Below are 18,068 nucleotides of genomic sequence, written 5' to 3'. Positions count from 1 at the left end.
GGTGAAACATCGGCTGCATTCTAACGAATGGACATATGCTACCCATATACTATGGCGGAAAAGCGGTAAGAAAGAAAGAAAGAACAAAAATGGGAACGCAAGGCGCACTTGACAAAGGTGATTGCCCGCATGTTCATCGGATCGGTTGACATCAGTTCGTCTGAATTCCGTCCCGATGTCATGACTGACGACAGTCTATCGTGCGGACGCAGTATTTCGCCTTTCGGCTTTGCAAGCGATTCCCGATATGTGGTTTACCATCAACGTTGTAGCGAATGAGAACGTTTTGATTTGTAGTCCTCTGCCTCATGTGAGATGGGGGAAAGCCATGCATAGGGTTGAAGCTCGCTAGGAGCTGTCCGTTGAGACCCATTTCAAGACCTGGTATGGAATTCAGAGTCGAGATAATTTCCGTCATCCTAAGTTGATCAGTTATTGGCTCCATGATGATGCTCCTGAGAGGCATGCTGAACAACTAAATGTTCTTTACATAAGGAGGCCATTCCATGAAGGTTGAAATGGACGACTCTTGACGAAGCAGCTCTACTTATATCTTACCACGCCCTGTCGACCATCACAACAGCAAACTGATCTCCAAAACGAGTCACAATGGCTTCATCTTCACCAATCGCGTCCGCTTTCTCATGGCTAGGCAAAGAGAACAGTCCAAGCCCAACAATCCAGCCGTACGGCTACATCGCCACTGCCTTCTTGGTCGTCGTCTTTTCCATCTTCCTCAAAGTTTCCAAACACGACGATTTACCCCTCCTGCAGCCACCGCCAAAGTGGTTTAGACCGACCTTCCTAGCACAGATTGAATTCTTCAAAACAGGAAAGGAACTGATTGCGAGAGGGAGAGCCACGTTGCGCGACAAACCCTACAAGGTCCTTGCAGAGAGTGGGGAGATTATTTTTCTGCCCACTCGTTTCGCCAACGTCATCCGGAATGAGGAGGGACTGAGCTTCGGGGCTGTGATCATGCGGGTGAGTTCACAGGGCCGTGAAGACTACCCAGGGTGGTTCTTTAAGACGTTTTATTTGGGGAGCTCTTGTTATACTGATATTTTTGCTCAATTTGTAGGACCTCCATGGCACAATCCCGGGATTCCAGCCGTTCGGATTTGTTGACGACGATAACAAGATCCTGCAAGTAGTTGCTCGCAAGCAACTTACCAAGTCGCTCAGTAAGCTCCACGAGATTCTAACTCAGGAAAATACAAGTCGATGGCTGACTCGAAAATTCCTCTGGCAGATACCATCACCGAACCGCTCTCTCTCGAAACCGCGTTCGCAGCAAACCTCATCTTCGGCGAATCTCAAGGTAGATATCATGGCCATCTCCTAGATTCCTCGGCATGCCTTTCTGTGAAACCCAAACTAACAGTACCGCCACTCCAGAATGGCACCAACTGCCCCTAAAAGACACAATCCTCGACCTCGTAGCCCGCCTCTCCTCCCGCGTCTTCCTCGGCTCAGAACTCTGCCGTAACGAAGATTGGCTCCGCATCACAAAGGACTACACTGTCCTCTCCTTCACCGCAGCCTTCAAGCTCCGCGCCGTGCCCTTCCGTCTGCGCCCCCTGCTCCACTGGTTCTCCGCAGACTGCAGACGCACGCGTGAGTCCCTCGCCGAGGCCCAGAAGCTCATCGCACCAGTCATTGAAAAGCGGCGCGCGGAGAAACGGGCAGCCGCTGCCGGAAGCCAGGCTGCTGAGATGTCGGTGTTTAACGATGCTATTGAGTGGGCTGAGGCTGAGGCACAGGGAGGGGCGTACGATGCTGCCATTTTCCAGCTCACGCTCTCCTTTGTGGCTATTCACACTACGACGGACCTCCTTGCTCAGACGCTCATCTACTTAGCCAGGGAGCCGGAGCTGATCGGCCCCCTGAGAGCCGAGATCGTAGAGGTCCTGAAAGCCGAGGGATGGAAGAAGAGCGCGCTGTATAACATGAAGCTCCTAGACAGCGCCATCAAGGAGACGCAAAGAATGAAGCCCGTCTCCATGCGTAAGTCCACCGCCCTCTCCATTACATACAACAACCCAAAGCCTCCAATTACTTAATCACTTCTTCGACTACAGTCCTCATGCGCCGCCTCGCCACCAAAGACGTGACCCTCCCAGACTCCAACATCACCATCCGCCGCGGCGACACCGTCTCCGTCGACACCTACAGCTCCATCGACCCGACCGTCTACGAACACCCCGAGACCTACGACATCCACCGCTTCCGCCGCATGCGCGAGCAGCCCGGCGGCGCCAACAAGGCGCAGCTCGTGACGACGAGCCCGGAACACCTGGGCTTCGGTCACGGCTTGCACGCGTGCCCTGGCCGGTTCTTCGCCTCCAACGAGGTGAAAGTTGCGCTTTGTCACTTGCTGTTGAAGTATGACTGGAGGCTGGCGCCGGGGTCGCCTTCGGAGCCTGTGATTACGGGCGCGTCTATGAATGTGAACCCGAAAGCTGTGGTGATGGTTAAGAGGAGGGTGGAAGAGTTTGACATTGATAATCTTGGGTTTGGGGACCTGGAAGCTTGAGATTCATGAGTCTGGTGGTCTTGTTGTGGAGAACATCTTCATTGAAGCAGTTGATCGTTGCTTCTAAGCAGTTTTCTCTCGTTTACTGAAATAAAGGAAACATGCAAAAGGGCTTGGACTTGCCTCGAAAAAGAGGAGTCTTGACAGCGTGCTCTCCAGAGGGACTAGAAATCCCATCCCCGTTTTATAGCCTCGTATCAAGAAGACTCAGAATAATGACAAACTCATGAGGTTTACAGGAAGAAGCAACATTTCATGGCTGGAACCTACAACGTGAATCATGACGGGACAACTACTCACTTGCCAAACCAAGCCGTTGCTCATGAACTGCGGAGGATTGGACGACAACAGCACCAAAACCAGCGATAGCAACATAAATAGCCTCGAGACCATTCACCAACGTGATTGCTAGCACTCTCCGACGTTATCCATCACGACCAGGTACAAGGATTCGACCATCCGAAGAGACCTTAACGCACCTCAAGGAGTCGCGACAGGATTTTGCATATTATCGTGACCAAGACGAGGGCGAGACGAAAGTGCCGAACACTAGCAGGGCCCCAAAAACTGCAACTAAGTCATCGACATCGCCATTGAGGGCCTCATGGTGGCGCCGTAGATCCCTTCTGCACCCCGCTGGCGGCCTTTATAAAGTGGCCTCGTGGAGCGTGAACACTCCGCAAAGCAAGAATGCGCCTCTCTTGAAGAGGCTGTTCGATCGGAGAGGCAAGATCTTGCGTTCCTAGTTGTGTTAAGCGACGATGGAATGGAACTTCATGTTGCATGGATACTTGATTTATGCACCAGCAGCATATGCACCAGCAGCAGACAATCAGTAGTCTCGCCCTCCCCGCTTCTCTCCAGTATTCGCGTCTGTATACTCTCAAAGAGGGCTTTAGCGAAAGAATCCGACGTGTCTCAGTCTCAATTAACAGTGTTGTCGTAAGAGGGCCAGGGGAAAATGCACCTAGCAAGTCTGCATCAAGAGGAATTTAAATTCCATGACCCGAGGAGTCTAGCTTCAATGGCAGAGACTGTGTGGAGAGAAACACGTAGCATCTCCGCTGGCCGATAGCATTATATACTTACTTTTTCTTGATCAACACTTGCACCTAGCTACAGATTACGCCAGGAAACACAGTTGCTCAGTTCAAGGTGTTCCATGCGAGACGGGACTCATGTTACGCCTATTCACACGGGAAAGGGGCAAGGCAGCGATTAGATGGAGAAAATTCCGAGGACACTAAGAGAACGATCCTGCAAAGGGGATGATGCGGAGTACACGTCGAGAATGGGAGACGCAATGTACTTGCTAGATCTTCTGGAGCTAATACGTTGTTACTGAGAAAGACGTTGTACATGGGACAATACTGCAGACTAACAAAGGAGAGACACAGGACCAAGCAGCCGAAATACCACCAAAGGGTAGCCAGCGGCAGTACCGTCAGCTAGGCAAGCTCATGTTCCCAGACTTGCGCGCATAGCAACACCGTCAGGAGAGAACCTAGAGGTAGCATCCGACTAGCCAAGTAGATCCCTCCTCAGTATCTCCCTCCAGAATCTTCAGCATCTTTAGCTGAACATCCTATGGAGGGCTGCTCCTTTGTATTTGATTTCGCAAGGTATCAACTCAAGATCTGTCACGTCACAGGTAGGGTAGCTGGCTGACTTGATCTATCGCATCAAGAGGTCTCTTAGACTGAAGAACTGAGAAATCTACAAGCTTTGGCTAGCAACTGTTCGTCTATCGTGTCTAATACTGTGCAAAGTACCCGATAGTTGACAAGCCTGGCAGTTTATACGTCTACGGGATGCTCGAGACGGACTTACGAGCCTCAACGAGCAAGGTACGTGGGGGGAAGGGTAGTTGTTCAAGGGAGGGAGGAGAGCAAACGCCGGAGCGCTTGAGCCAGAGTGATACACACTATATCGTTGAGAAAGACAACGTCCTAGCATGAATCGCCCTCTCATTATCATACATTGCCTGCTCGCTCACGTTCACATTGATGCTCCAACGACGCCGAGGTCCAACGGTGTCTCGAACGGCCCGAGAGTGCGCTCGTCGCAATAGAAATAGGCTTATGATTGTTTCGCCCACCCAGATGCTCCCTGCGAAGCCATTACCGGATTCAGCAAATCACTTGCGATGTTTGGGGAAAATGTGTGTGTATGGCTGACTAACTGACACTTGAGAGTCAACCGACGTTGAGCTACATCAGACCGACAAGAACGCCTCGTCCAGCGGTCGACAATCCACGCTTAGACTGTAAAGTCTGTGTGGTCAATGTGGGAGCCAAAGAGATGGTATGCCCATGGGAGGAAACCTTAGCATAACATATCGACTGTTTGGACGAGACGGAAATGGTCGCTTCCAGATCACGATATTAGACTTTTTGGCCGATTTACGACAACGTTTTGGCTGGAGGGGTCGACGACGTAGATCGTCCCCGCATGTTGCCTCTTTCGGATGACCGAGTCGGCTCCGACCGAGCGGTTGACTAAAACTCCCATACGGATATCCGTCTCGTTCAGCGGTTGAGATCCGAGAATCAGCCGCAAGCTTACCATTTGTGCCTCGACGAGAGGGATGACATGTCTGCGAGGTTTCTGGAAAATCAGTGTAGTGTAATGCAGGCGCCGGCCATTTTGAGAGCAGAATAGGTAGTGGAAAGACAAGAGTAAAGAGGCCCATTGGAGGAAACTCTATCTGGGTTCTTGGCTGTCAGCATCCGGCACAAACAAGTCTGTGGATGACTCTTTCGGCGTGCAGTTAGTCGTCAGGGGACAGGGCGGTCTGTGACGAGTTCAAGCGATCATTTCTCTCGCTGGGAGCCAGTCTGAAGTCGGGTAGAAACGCCACGCTGTCGATCGGATGCTGCCACTGGCGAGCGAATTGACATCGTTCGTTCGGGGGTGTGGGGGAGAGTAGCAAAGAAGAGGAAGAGGATGAAGTGAGGATGAAGCAGCGCTGCATAAGCTTAGAGCCAGGCGTACGTGCTGCATGCTGCACCGAGTGTTGGGTGGTTGAGTTGGCTTTCGCGTTCATGTTTCGTGTCGCGGCACTTGAGGCCGAGCCGATCAGGCTGATGTGGGCATGATTGCTAAAGGCGAGCGAGGTACGGAGTACGGTAGGCCATGTGCATGCGTGCGAGGCGTCACGCGAAGGTCCTCGACCAGGCTCTAGCTGACAGGAGACGGACGGACTTTTTATCAATGTGTAATTAGCGGGTCTTGGCTAGTCTTCACGACGTGAGGTGTCTGGGGTTGAGCTGTGCATTTCTCATCAGCCTTGGAAAGTCGGGGGCCAGGTGCCAGGCCAGGTCGCCAGGGTAGCGGTATGTTCTGTATCCGTAGTGCTGCTATCTCTCTTGAGTCTCTTCTGGTTTGCGAGATTGAGGAACATCATATACCTTGTCCGAGGCTTCGGCCGATTGCCGCCGAGACTCGAACGGCAGCTGCACCGTGCCACCGTCAGGTAGGACGGGGGAACGCCCACCAGGTGTGTGACTTGCGGCGGGAGGGCGCGCGGAAGGCGTGGCGGCGAGACACTAATTTAGCAAAGGAAAGTCTCCGACAGGGTGAGGCGCGAGGGTGCATTTGTCGTGGAACAGTGACTTGCTGGGCTTGAATTACTCGCAACAATTCTTGCTGACACCTCAATGGCCTGTATCCGTTGTAGAAGATAATTCGACCTGTCATTAGTGTGTCTGCTAGGCCCTCGAGTTTTTGCTTTTTGGTTCAGTTGCCATGATTTGCAGTCTAGAAGTGACTCATTCTGAAGACGGGCTTGGCGAAACGGAAATGTCCAGGGTTGCACCGGTTGCTTGATCAGCCGGAGGATAAGACGAGTGGGAGACGTCCGTAGGAGAGTGATAGGAGGCCCGTTGGAGGAAACAGGTCGGAGGGGGAAACAGGGCCGTGAGATTGAAATCTCGTCAATGATCAGCGTCAACGTTGATGGAGAACCGGAGCTGATTCAACGTCCAAGAAGACCTCCGTTGCGGCGGACGAAGCCGGCGGTGGAATGCTGCTGGGACCAGGGGAGCAGGGAGGCCGCGGGGCCCGGTCCACATTGAATTGACGACTTTTTGGTGTCTCCAGAATTCGAATTGCTGCTGTGCCAAAAACCTCAGCTGGGTTGCGGTCGGAGGGTAAGACTAATCGACTGTAAAGGCTTATGTAAGGGGTCAGCGACAATCCACAATGGAAGCAGATACTAGTCGTAATTGATCCGCACGCAATTTAGCATATGAGGTCCCTGCCAGGCTGTAAGACAGTGGGTGGGCGGGATATCCGTACGAATAATACGGGTCCTCGATCCTTTGTCGCAAAAGGACTTTTAGATGTGCGGGCCTGATGCGAGATGGAGATGAATAATAATGGTTCAAATATGCTTGTTTGACTGGCGGGAGGCTAGCGGAGAAGTCGCGGAAGACTGGCGGAAGCATGGCGGGAAGTCCGTGGTGGAAAACCCGGTGAAATGACCGGACAGAATGCGTTTGGATAGAGGAGGTCTGATGAGATGGAGCGAGGATGGGAAGCCAATTGTAGAGTGCGATACTTGAATGCAAATAATATTAGTTGTAGCTGGCAGTGATGGCGATGTGGTGGGATGGCCGTGATTGGAGTTCGAGATCGAAACGAGAGGTGCATATTCGGAGAGAGAGACCCTTCAAACCTGGACTGCTCTTTCCCTCTTCTCTCTCTACCTAATTGGCTCGCCTTTGGAGGAGGGAAGCTGATTCAGCAGCACTAATCCAAAACAAGACACTGTAGCCCTTCTTGCCTTTTCTTTCTCCACATTTTGCCGGATGACTCGAAACCGATTGCCAGGCCCCACACTCCTGACAAGCGCGGATTTCAGATGTTTTGACTGGCCAATGTGGCTGTCCTTGGCCAGGTGGGCAGTGACCAACCAGACTGTGAGAATTCAATGTGGAAGGAACGTGAAAAAAAAAGAGAAGAAAGAAGGACCAAAAAGTCCAAGGAAAGAACACCGGGAGCAGGCAAAGCGGGGCAGGACCCCATCCCTTGTCCTGGTATTGCCGCCTTTTTACGCCGGCCGCAGACAACGCAACGTACAGCAGCACAAACTCGGGCAGGCGCTGCTGGCTGCGCTGCTGCTATCTCTCAAGTGGGGCCGCCTTCCCTCGATGTGGTGTCTCCGTTTTCTGCTGTTGTGCGTGTTCTGTGTTCGGCATTGCCATCGCAACCTGCAACATTTCTTGTTGTTTGCTTCCCCTTGTTTCTCTCCACTGTCTGTTGGCCTGCCGCGTGCTTAGCTGCGCATTTCGCTCTCGGAGTTTTGTAGCGCCAACTTGTGCGACGTGTCTGACCTCTATCATCGACGACCATCGCGCTGGATACCTGCGTTTCAACACTGCTGGTATCCACTTTGATCCCTTTTTTTTTTTTTTGCCTCTTCTTACTCCGTATGGAGTCTCTCATTCTTCTTTTTTCTGACTGCATCAAGGGTCAGCACACATGCGTCGGGGCCCATGGAGATCTGCTTGGACACCTCCATGACGGGCAGGTGCTAGATGATGTTCAATTTGCATCTGCTTTTCAGATGGAAATGTTTGCAAGTCCACGTCAATGTGTCTAAAACCTCTCAACGAATTGGCTGCCGCTAACGTCTATGTTGTTCAGCTCTGCCGTTGCTGGTAGCCAGCTCTCCCACCTTATACTAGCACGACTAGTCTGACCAAAGAGGGTGTTCGAGTCCCTCGCCGGGTAGATAGATCGTAGAGTTGCATTACGCATTCGCGCACACACATACCGACGAAAAAAGTCACACACACACACACACACACGCACACACTGTGACACTATACACCTCGAAAGCGTCCTTCTTCCCGATGACGCGTGCCTCTACACACGGACACTCATCATCCCATCTCATCTCACTGCTGACCGCCTCTTCTTCGTTCAAGATCGGGGACATCTGTCTATGTACCAACGACCAAGATGCCTCGAGGCAAAACCCCGCGACGGTTGGAAAAAGCTTACTATAGTAGAGACCGGTGCAAGCTATTGCCGTCTCTGACTCCTCCCCGATCTGCCCTCCCACGGGCCACAAGTTACAACGGTTCAAGGAACCAAGGAACCCAACGTTTGGTCTGTGACCTGGGAGGTATCATGGTGGCTCAAGATGGCTCATCATGTACTATCCGTCGACCGTCAGGACTAAGGAATACTATGCCAAGGGAACAGGATGATCCACATAGCCGTACCCCCACCACCTCATGGATGACGGCCGTCTTGCACCCTGGCACGCCTGTGTGTCTGGGTCTCCCCGACAATTTAACAGCTGCGGGTCCTCCCATCGCGCCTCCACCCTGCTGCATCGTCCGTACCTACGCAGCGCTGTTAGTCGCATCTGTACGCCTTTTTCCTGGAGCCAAGCCAAGCACGCACTTTCCAACGAGTCCCAGTCTTCCAGACTCTCACTCGTGGCGCTAATAAGGTCCTTTTAGCTGGGTACGGGAGATGCGTGGATACGTTATACGGTACCTACATATCCCACTAGATGACGCCCACAACACCACCAATTCCCATGTACTCGCCCAGGAAATGCTCTCTGTCTTTCTTAACAGACTAACAGCAGCCTGCCGGGAAGTATGTACCCATCACTCTGAAGTCAAGGTAGTATCTATCACCCCAGTCAGGGTGCCTCGCCTACGCCCTGCGTGCAACAATACCTCCTGAATGCCCAACATCGTGCTGTACCTCCACCTGTGACCTCGCATTACCTTACTCCGTACCTACTGCAAGTTGTTAGCTACCGGCCGGGCTTAAGACGTCCTAGATCCGGGAACCGACTCCGGCGCAAATTGTCACTCATCTTGACGCATCGTTGATTGGTAATGTTTTCTGTTTGGCTCCCGAGGTCGATCCGATAGACTGCCTGGGCGGCCCCAAGACCCTCTTTATTTTTTTTTCCCTCCTAGACCATACGGATGGATACCCAGTAACCCAGTCCTTAGGAGGTAGTTGCTTGCTGGCCCTGGTTTTCTTTCTCTTAGGTTGTTGACGGAAGCTTCTTTTATTTTTCCTCAACTCCCATTTCTCATCCATCAACTCGCTCTCGGGTCGACGGCCACTGGGATTTGTGTATTCCTCCTTTCCTCCGCCGAATGACCGCCTCTTGGTCCGAAGCGCATCTCGACAGTCAGAAACTCTGACACATACACGCTCTCTCTCTGTCACGCAGTCTCAACCCACCGGCTCTTAGCTTCCACCCTTCAGTCCCTTGATCTCTCTCTCTATTTCATCCCCTTTAACACGGCACATTGCCGCCTGACTCTTTCGCCTATTCTCCCTCTTTCTCACCATCCATCCCCACGGCATATCACCCCGTACCTCCACTTCCAACGCCTTTTCTCTCCCCGGCACGGGCCAGCCACCGCCACTTTCCGGTCGCCTGGGATCATCGTCACCACCTCTTAATACCAGCTCGACCACTCACTCACCATTAGGTTTCGTGAGACTGAGCATTAATTCAATTCAACGCGCCGTACACAAAAGATTTTGCACCGCAGTGGACAACAACACTTCGCGCATCACACATCAGCCCGTCGGTCCAATGGCGGACCAGGACTTTGAAAAGACGGAACAGGCCGTCGCAGGAGGTAGCCCCGCCGTCAACGAGAAGAACAATACGGCCGACTCAAGTACGGCCCCGCGATCCTCGACCTCCACCGCCGCCGATTCTGAACAGCAACGCGAGGAAGCTCGCCGCAACAACCCCGATGGTTTCACCGCGATCCACGCCGGTATCTCGGTTCACCAGGCCGAGGCCGAGTTTGCGGAACTCCAGCGCGAGCTGTCTGGTCACTCACGCGCGAGCAGAGTGAACAGTCGCAACAGCCGTAGAAAGTCTGAAGATGTCGAGAAGGCTGTCGCCAACGTCAACTCGGCCACACCTTCCTCCGAGACGGATGGTGAGCAATTTGACTTGGAAGCCGTCTTGCGCGGGGGCGTCGAGGCCGAGCGCGAGGCCGGCATCAGACCGAAGCACATCGGCGCCTACTGGGACGGGCTCACGGTCAAGGGCATGGGAGGCACCACCAATTACGTCCAGACTTTCCCCGATGCTTTTGTCAGCTTTGTCGACTACGTGACTCCCGTCATGAACCTCCTGGGCTTGAACAAGAAGGGTGTTGAGGCTACTCTGCTGGACAACTTCAAGGGTGTCTGCAAGCCGGGTGAGATGGTCTTGGTCTTGGGCAAGCCTGGCTCGGGCTGCACCACGTTTCTCAAGACCATTGCCAACTGGCGCGCCGGCTACACCAGTGTTACTGGCGATGTGCTGTACGGGAAGTTCACAGCCGACGAGTTCAAGCAGTACCGAGGTGAGGCCGTCTACAACCAGGAGGACGATATCCACCACTCCACCCTCACCGTCGAGCAGACGCTGGGTTTTGCTCTCGACACCAAGGTTCCCGCCAAGCGCCCCGCCGGCATGTCCAAGAACGAATTCAAGGAGCAGGTCATCTCCACCCTCCTCAAGATGTTCAACATTGAGCACACCCGCCACACTGTCGTCGGTGACGCTTTCGTGCGCGGTGTCTCTGGAGGAGAGAGAAAGCGTGTGTCGATCGCAGAAATGATGATCACCAACGCTTGCGTTCTCTCATGGGATAACAGCACCCGTGGTCTAGATGCCAGTACGGCGCTCGACTTTGTCAAGTCCCTCCGTGTCCAGACGAACTTGTACCAGACCACCACGTTTGTATCTCTGTACCAGGCCTCCGAGAACATCTACAACCTCTTCGACAAGGTCATGGTTATTGACGCCGGAAAGCAAGTCTACCTCGGCCCCGCCACCGAGGCCCGCGCCTACTTCGAAGGTCTCGGTTTCGCCCCTCGCCCCAGACAGACCACCCCCGACTACGTTACCGGATGCACCGACGACTTTGAGCGCGAGTACGCCCCCGGCCGTTCAGCCGAGAACGCGCCCCACAGCCCCGAGACCCTCGCTGAGGCTTTCAAGACTTCCAAGTTCCAGAAGCAGATCGATAGCGAGATGGAGGAGTACAAGGCGAGACTGGCCCAGGAGACGGAGAAGCACACCGACTTCCAGGTCGCCGTCAAGGAGGCCAAGCGCGGCTCTTCCAAGCGCTCCGTCTACGCTGTCGGTTTCCACCTGCAAGTCTACGCGCTCATGAAGCGCCAGTTCGTCCTGAAGCTCCAGGACCGTTTGTCTCTGTTCCTCTCCTGGTTCCGCTCCATCGTCATCGCCATCGTCCTCGGTACTCTCTTCTTCCGCCTCGGTTCGACTTCCGCCAGCGCCTTCAGCAAGGGTGGTCTCATGTTCATCTCGCTCCTCTTCAACGCCTTTGAAGCCTTCTCCGAGCTGGCGGGTATCATGACTGGACGTGCAATTGTGAATAAGCACAAGGCGTACGCTTTCCACCGTCCGTCGGCATTGTGGATCGCGCAAATCATTGTCGATCAAGCCTTTGCAGCAAGTCGAATCATGGTCTTTTCCATCATCGTCTACTTCATGTCTGGGCTTGTCCGCGAAGCTGGGGCATTCTTCACCTTCTACCTTATGATTCTCTCTGGAAACATCGCCATGACGCTCTTCTTCCGATGCATCGGCTCCATCAGCCCCGATTTCGATTACGCCATCAAGTTCGCCGTTGTCATCATTACCTTCTTCGTCACCACCTCTGGTTACCTCATTCAGTATCAGTCTGAGAAGGTTTGGATTCGCTGGATCTACTGGGTCAACGCTCTTGGTCTTGCTTTCAGTGCCATGATGGAGAATGAGTTCAGCCGTCTGAAACTCACCTGTTCAAGCGAGTCACTCATCCCCTCGGGCCCCGGCTATGGCGACATCAACCATCAGGTTTGCACGCTTGCTGGCTCCACCGCAGGAACCACGCTCGTCGATGGCTCAGCGTACATTGCTGCTGGATACAACTACATCAAGGGCGATCTGTGGCGCAACTGGGGTATCATCCTGGCTCTCATCGTCTTCTTCCTCCTCATGAACGTCACCCTCGGTGAACTCATCAACTTTGGGAACGATGGCAGCTCGGCCAAGGTCTACCAAAAGCCCAACGCGGAGCGTAAGAAGCTCAACGAGGCATTGATGGAGAAGAAGGCAGCCAAGCGCCGCGGCGACAAGCAGGAAGGCTCTGACTTAAGCATCAACTCGGAAGCCGTCTTGACCTGGGAGGACCTCAACTACGATGTTCCTGTCGCCGGTGGAACCCGTCGCCTGCTCAACAATGTCTACGGATACGTCAAGCCCGGCCAACTCACGGCTTTGATGGGTGCTTCCGGTGCCGGCAAGACCACTCTCCTCGATGTACTCGCGTCTCGTAAGAACATTGGTGTCATCCACGGTGACGTCCTCGTCGACGGCATCAAGCCCGGAAAGCAGTTCCAACGCAGTACCTCGTACGCCGAGCAGCTCGATCTCCACGACCCGACCCAGACCGTCCGCGAGGCCCTCCGCTTCTCCGCCCTTCTTCGCCAGCCTTACGAGACCCCCATTCCCGAGCGCTACGAATACGTCGAGGAGATTATTGCCCTGTTGGAAATGGAGCATATTGCCGACTGCATCATTGGCTCTCCCGAGTTCGGTCTGACCGTCGAGCAGCGCAAGCGTGTTACGATCGGTGTCGAACTGGCCGCCAAGCCTGAGCTCCTTCTTTTCCTTGACGAACCCACCTCCGGTCTCGATAGTCAGAGCGCCTTCAACATTGTCCGTTTCCTCAAGAAGCTGGCCGCCGCCGGACAGGCCATTCTCTGCACCATTCATCAGCCCAACGCCGCCCTGTTCGAGAACTTTGACCGTCTTCTGCTCCTCCAGAGAGGTGGCCGCACCGTGTACTTTGGTGATATCGGCCAGGACGCTGTCGTTCTGCGAGACTACCTCAAGCGCCACGGCGCCATCGCCAAGCCCACCGACAACGTCGCTGAGTACATGCTCGAGGCCATCGGAGCCGGATCCGCGCCCCGTGTCGGAAACAAGGACTGGGCCGACATCTGGGACGACAGCGCCGAGCTCGCCAACGTCAAGGACACTATCGGCCAGCTCAAGGAGCAGCGCATGGCCGCCGGCCGGACCGTCAACCACGACCTGGAGAAGGAGTACGCCAGCCCGCAGTTGCACCAGCTCAAGGTTGTCGTGAACCGCATGAACATCAGCTTCTGGCGCAGCCCCAACTACCTCTTCACCCGCCTCTTCAACCACGTCGTCGTCGCCCTCATCACCGGTCTCACCTACCTTCAACTCGACGGCAGCCGCAGCTCGCTCCAGTACAAGGTCTTCGTCATGTTCCAGGTCACTGTTCTGCCGGCCCTCATCATCAGCCAGGTCGAGGTCATGTTCCACATCAAGCGCGCCCTCTTCTTCCGCGAGAGCTCCTCAAAGATGTACAACCCCCTCACATTCGCCGCCGCAATCACCATTGCCGAGCTTCCCTACTCCATCATGTGCTCCGTCGGCTTCTTCCTTCCGCTCTACTACATGCCAGGATTCCAGTTCGACTCCTCCCGCGCGGGCTACCAGTTCTTCATGATCCTCATTACCGAGCTCTTCTCCGTCTCCCTCGGCCAGGCCTTGGCGTCACTGACGCCCAGCCCCTTCATCTCCTCGCAGTTCGATCCCTTCATCATGATCACCTTTGCCCTCTTCTGCGGTGTCACCATCCCCGCCCCGCAGATGCCTGGCTTCTGGCGCGCCTGGCTCTACCAGCTCGACCCCTTTACGCGTCTCATTGGCGGTATGGTCGTCACCGCGCTACACGACCTCAAGGTTGCCTGCTCCTCGGTCGAGTTCAACCCCTTCACCGCGCCGCCGGGTCAGACGTGCGGCGAGTACATGCAGCCCTTCTTCGACAATGGTGGCCCGGGATACCTGGCCAACAACGATACGTCGAGCTGCGAGTACTGCGCGTACAAGGTCGGCGACGAGTTCTACACGCCTCTGGGGCTCAACTTTGATAACCGCTGGAGGGACCTCGGTATCTTTTTGGCCTTTGTTGGCAGCAACTTGATTATCCTTTTCATGGCGGTAAGCATCCCCCACTTCAGTCCCCTAATGGATGATTCAAGCAGTTACTGACGTCTTCAACAGAGCAAGTTCCTCAACTTCAACCGCAGATAATCATCCCCACCCCCAAGCCCGCTTCGCAACGCGTTTCGCATCCTGCTTTCCACTTTCCTACTGTCAGTTGATTTAACAGCATCAGCATCGTCATCGCCCGATAGGTTTCCAACTCGGCCGCGTCTTTTCAACAGGCCAAGAACCATGTTTTGTCCAAAATGGAGTCTTCTGGTTTTGGGAATATCGACACCAAAATTTTCGGGAGGGTTTTGCGAATTCATATGAGAAGATAGAGGAAGCCTTCATTGCGCACAGTACACACATCACACATCGAGCCATGAGATAGCATGGCTTTTTGTCAAGAGCTTGCGAGATGTACACACGCACATCACACCCTAGCATAGAGCTTTTTACGTAATTTAATAGACACGGCCAAGAGACTGTATGTATGAATTGAGAATGAGAGCCTTTGTGAGAATTGATGTGTTGAAGGTTGAAGATTGAAGAAGACTTTTTTCTGAGATTTGAAGTGTGAAGACTGCTTGTTTTTGATGAAGCCACTCATTGCGATTATGAGGAAATCGCCATTATACCCCAAAAACCATTTCGATCCTCTGGGGTTGATGGGTAAAGAGGAGGTAGACGAAATCATCTACAATCCCTGCTAGAATTCCTCTTCGCTCGACAGTATACTGAGGTAATCTTCTGGCCGAACCGCTCATGGTTCGAGAAGCTATTCCGTCACCCCAACCCGAGACTCTGATAGCCCACACACTGATGTACCTTGATTCGTTCCTCGAAACTTGACACCCCCTCCCCGCACTCCCGTCGGGAACCCCGCCGCCGGCACCACAGAGATAGACCCCACTATCGGTCGACAGTCCTCCGCCAGCACCCCACCACCGCACGGCGTCCTGTCACCCCCTCCTCCGGCGAACGACTTCATTGAAAACCCCGTCCGTACCGAACTTACTCTAGACTTCGGCATTTACAACCGTCCTACAAATCCTCACCATAGAATCCTTTTCGAATCAATTTCCGCAGCTCGTTCACTGCCTTCAATCGCCTCATCCAAACATCCACACGAGACTTACACTCAACCCGTTCCACCACTTAAAATGGCAGACCAACCCCCCCGCGCAGACCTCACAAAACGCCAAATCCCCTTCATGACCCTCGCATCAGGCGACACCGCCACGCTCCCAGGCGGACCCGCCCGCACCGCCTCCGCGTCCGACACACCCGAATCCCGCTTCGCACTCCCGGGCACAGCAGTCCTGACAGGCGGCACCGGCGCCATCGCCCACGCCGTCGCGCGCGCGATGCTCCAGCACGGGCTGACGGGCCTCATGCTCCTCGACCTAGACGTCTCCTCCCCCGCCGCGGAGACGCAGATCGCGTCTCTGAGGACCGAGTTCCCGGCGACGAAGATCCTTGCCAGGAGCGTGGATGTCACGGATGAAGGGGCCGTCAAGGAAGCTATGGAGGTCGCGGCGAGCAAGTTGGACGGGATCGATTACTTGGTTTGTTTCGCGGGGGTGGTGGGCTGCCACCACGCGCTCGAAATGTCGGCCTCGCAGTTCCGGAGGATCCTGGACATCAACACCACGGGCGCCTTCATCTGCGCGCAGGCCGCCGCGCGCATCTTCGTGAAGCAGGACCGCGGCGGACGGATCGTGTTCACGGCGAGTATCTCCGCGCACAGGGTGAATTTCCCGCAGCCGCAGGCCGGGTATAATACGAGCAAGGGCGCGCTGCTGCAGTTGAAGAGTAGTCTGGCGGCGGAGTGGGCGCGGTACGGGATCACGGTGAATAGTGTGAGTCCGGGGTACATGGACACGGTGTTGAACGAGGGGGAGGGGTTGAGGGAGGCGAGGGAGGTGTGGGCGGGGAGGAATCCGACGGGGAGGATGGGGTTGCCGGAGGAGCTGGGGGGCGTTGTGGTGATGTTGTGTAGTCGGGCGGGGAGTTATTTTAATGGGAGTGATTTGGTTGTTGATGGGGGCGGTGTTGTGTTTTAGATGGGGGTATGGGGATGACAGATTTTGTGTAGAGGGCTGGGGGGTGTGGGAAGAGGGAAGGGTTAGATAGGTTAGAGGAAGATCTGCTAGAGTGCTAGACGCATTGAATCATGTTATTGAAAGATTAGCATCCGGCTGCTTGAAGAGATGGGCTAAAGAGTCTCGAAGGTTGCTTCTGAGGAGGGATCGTCACGGAATCATGAGCCTCGTTGAGTGCTTGAAACGTTTGACAACCCAATAAGAGCTCGATGTCAATCCTCTTCCTTACTTTGAGAGCCACGCGCTCTGTACCCCTTCACTTTCATCTATTGGGCGAGATTCATTCGCTTGTCGTAAATCGGCGGTGGTGCCGTCATATGTCATCCCTTTTTCTCATCGGTGACTTCTCTTTGGTAAGTATGTTGAGGCCGAGATAGGGTAGCCTGAAACGCCATCAGGAGTCGTTAAATTGCCGGGCTAGACGCAGGAGAAACGCATCCGGATGAACAGGTCCCAAGCACGTATCGAGTATGGACTGACAGGAGTGGCTATGGCTCCTGTTTGGAAAAAACAATCGGCATCAAAGCTCGTTTTAGACCATGAAGCTTTGTTGAAGCTTCTTGGTATATATGGTCCAAAGTATATACCATGACGAAGGCGCATCCTGGATCAGATACAGAACAGGGAAAGGTGGCTGTGATTTGGGAGACATGGAGAGATCTATAATCAGAGGTCACACTTAACCTGATTTTGTTGACAAGGACTCAAGCTTTCCGGGGGTCGGGAGCTGATGTTCTTCAACAGTTGGGACACTAACATGACGCTTGCCATGGTCCAGTGAGATATCATGGGCAGAAAGGCTACTTATAGTACTAAAAATCACAAGACGAACGATCTCGCGGAGTCTAGGCCCTGCTTCCTATTCTCAGGATCCTCGGGTATCTACCAGCGTAGTTGGGTATTCCACATAAGGGTGCTGAGTGACGCCACCTACCGCGGAGCAATGTTCTCTTGGGATACTATGGGTGCGGCAAGCATGATTGAGTGTTTCTTTGATCCTCCCGAGTTGTCGACTGCCTGAGGTAGGTGAAGCAAGATCAAATTGGCTGGCGTGAGGCTTCTGCCCTTCTTCAAGTCGTTCGGGCTGTGTAGGACGCATTGCTTAGAGACATGGTACAACTTGAAATAAATTACTCATATGGATTTTGACCAAGGTAACAGACATCTTCCACATACTGTGATAATCAACGAAGCCAGTCTCATGCATTGGGGAGGAGGCTTACATTGAGGTTGAGCAGCTCACCTGTTAAAGACGATGACTGACAGTTCACGCTAACCTTGACTGTGCGGACATCCTTGCTTTGAACACCAAAGATCGCCTGGTAGGGCCTTTTCATCCAGGTCTGCCTGGTATTGTTGGGGGTGAACCTTTGAACCAGAACTTAAGAAAGTCTATGGCTTTCAG

General features: G+C 53.9%; 5 protein-coding genes across 5 annotated transcripts; 4 read left to right on the top strand and 1 right to left on the bottom strand.

Annotated features, from left to right (window-relative positions):
* Positions 1-609: 609 nt before the first annotated feature.
* On the top strand, positions 610-2,536 carry CTAM01_09409 (ent-kaurene oxidase; the record flags this gene model as incomplete). Its single annotated transcript, XM_060525428.1, has 5 exons — positions 610-984; positions 1,082-1,184; positions 1,253-1,321; positions 1,399-2,007; positions 2,082-2,536. The coding sequence occupies 5 exons, from the start codon at positions 610-612 to the stop codon at positions 2,534-2,536; spliced, it is 1,611 nt and encodes a 536-aa protein (XP_060379884.1).
* Positions 2,537-6,007: 3,471 nt separating this feature from the next.
* Positions 6,008-6,235, bottom strand: CTAM01_09408 (uncharacterized protein; the record flags this gene model as incomplete). Its single annotated transcript, XM_060525427.1, has 1 exon — positions 6,008-6,235. One exon carries the CDS (start codon positions 6,233-6,235, stop codon positions 6,008-6,010), a length of 228 nt encoding a protein of 75 aa, XP_060379883.1.
* A 2,268-nt stretch (positions 6,236-8,503) lies between these two features.
* On the top strand, positions 8,504-8,998 carry CTAM01_09407 (uncharacterized protein; the record flags this gene model as incomplete). The annotated part of the gene is made up of 1 exon (XM_060525426.1): positions 8,504-8,998. One exon carries the CDS (start codon positions 8,504-8,506, stop codon positions 8,996-8,998), a length of 495 nt encoding a protein of 164 aa, XP_060379882.1.
* Positions 8,999-10,121: 1,123 nt separating this feature from the next.
* On the top strand, positions 10,122-14,663 carry CTAM01_09406 (ABC-2 type transporter; the record flags this gene model as incomplete). The annotated part of the gene is made up of 2 exons (XM_060525425.1): positions 10,122-14,570; positions 14,634-14,663. The coding sequence occupies 2 exons, from the start codon at positions 10,122-10,124 to the stop codon at positions 14,661-14,663; spliced, it is 4,479 nt and encodes a 1,492-aa protein (XP_060379881.1).
* Positions 14,664-15,721: 1,058 nt separating this feature from the next.
* Positions 15,722-16,624, top strand: CTAM01_09405 (short chain dehydrogenase; the record flags this gene model as incomplete). Its single annotated transcript, XM_060525424.1, has 1 exon — positions 15,722-16,624. The coding sequence occupies one exon, from the start codon at positions 15,722-15,724 to the stop codon at positions 16,622-16,624; it is 903 nt and encodes a 300-aa protein (XP_060379880.1).
* Positions 16,625-18,068: the final 1,444 nt, after the last annotated feature.

Source organism: Colletotrichum tamarilloi (assembly GCF_030869305.1).
Source record: "Colletotrichum tamarilloi strain Tom-12 chromosome Unknown Scaffold_37.1, whole genome shotgun sequence".
In the NCBI taxonomy this organism is placed as follows: Eukaryota; Fungi; Ascomycota; class Sordariomycetes; order Glomerellales; family Glomerellaceae; genus Colletotrichum; species Colletotrichum tamarilloi.
The sequence above is the reverse complement of the archived record's forward strand: the minus strand, read 5'-3'. Positions and strand labels throughout refer to the sequence as shown.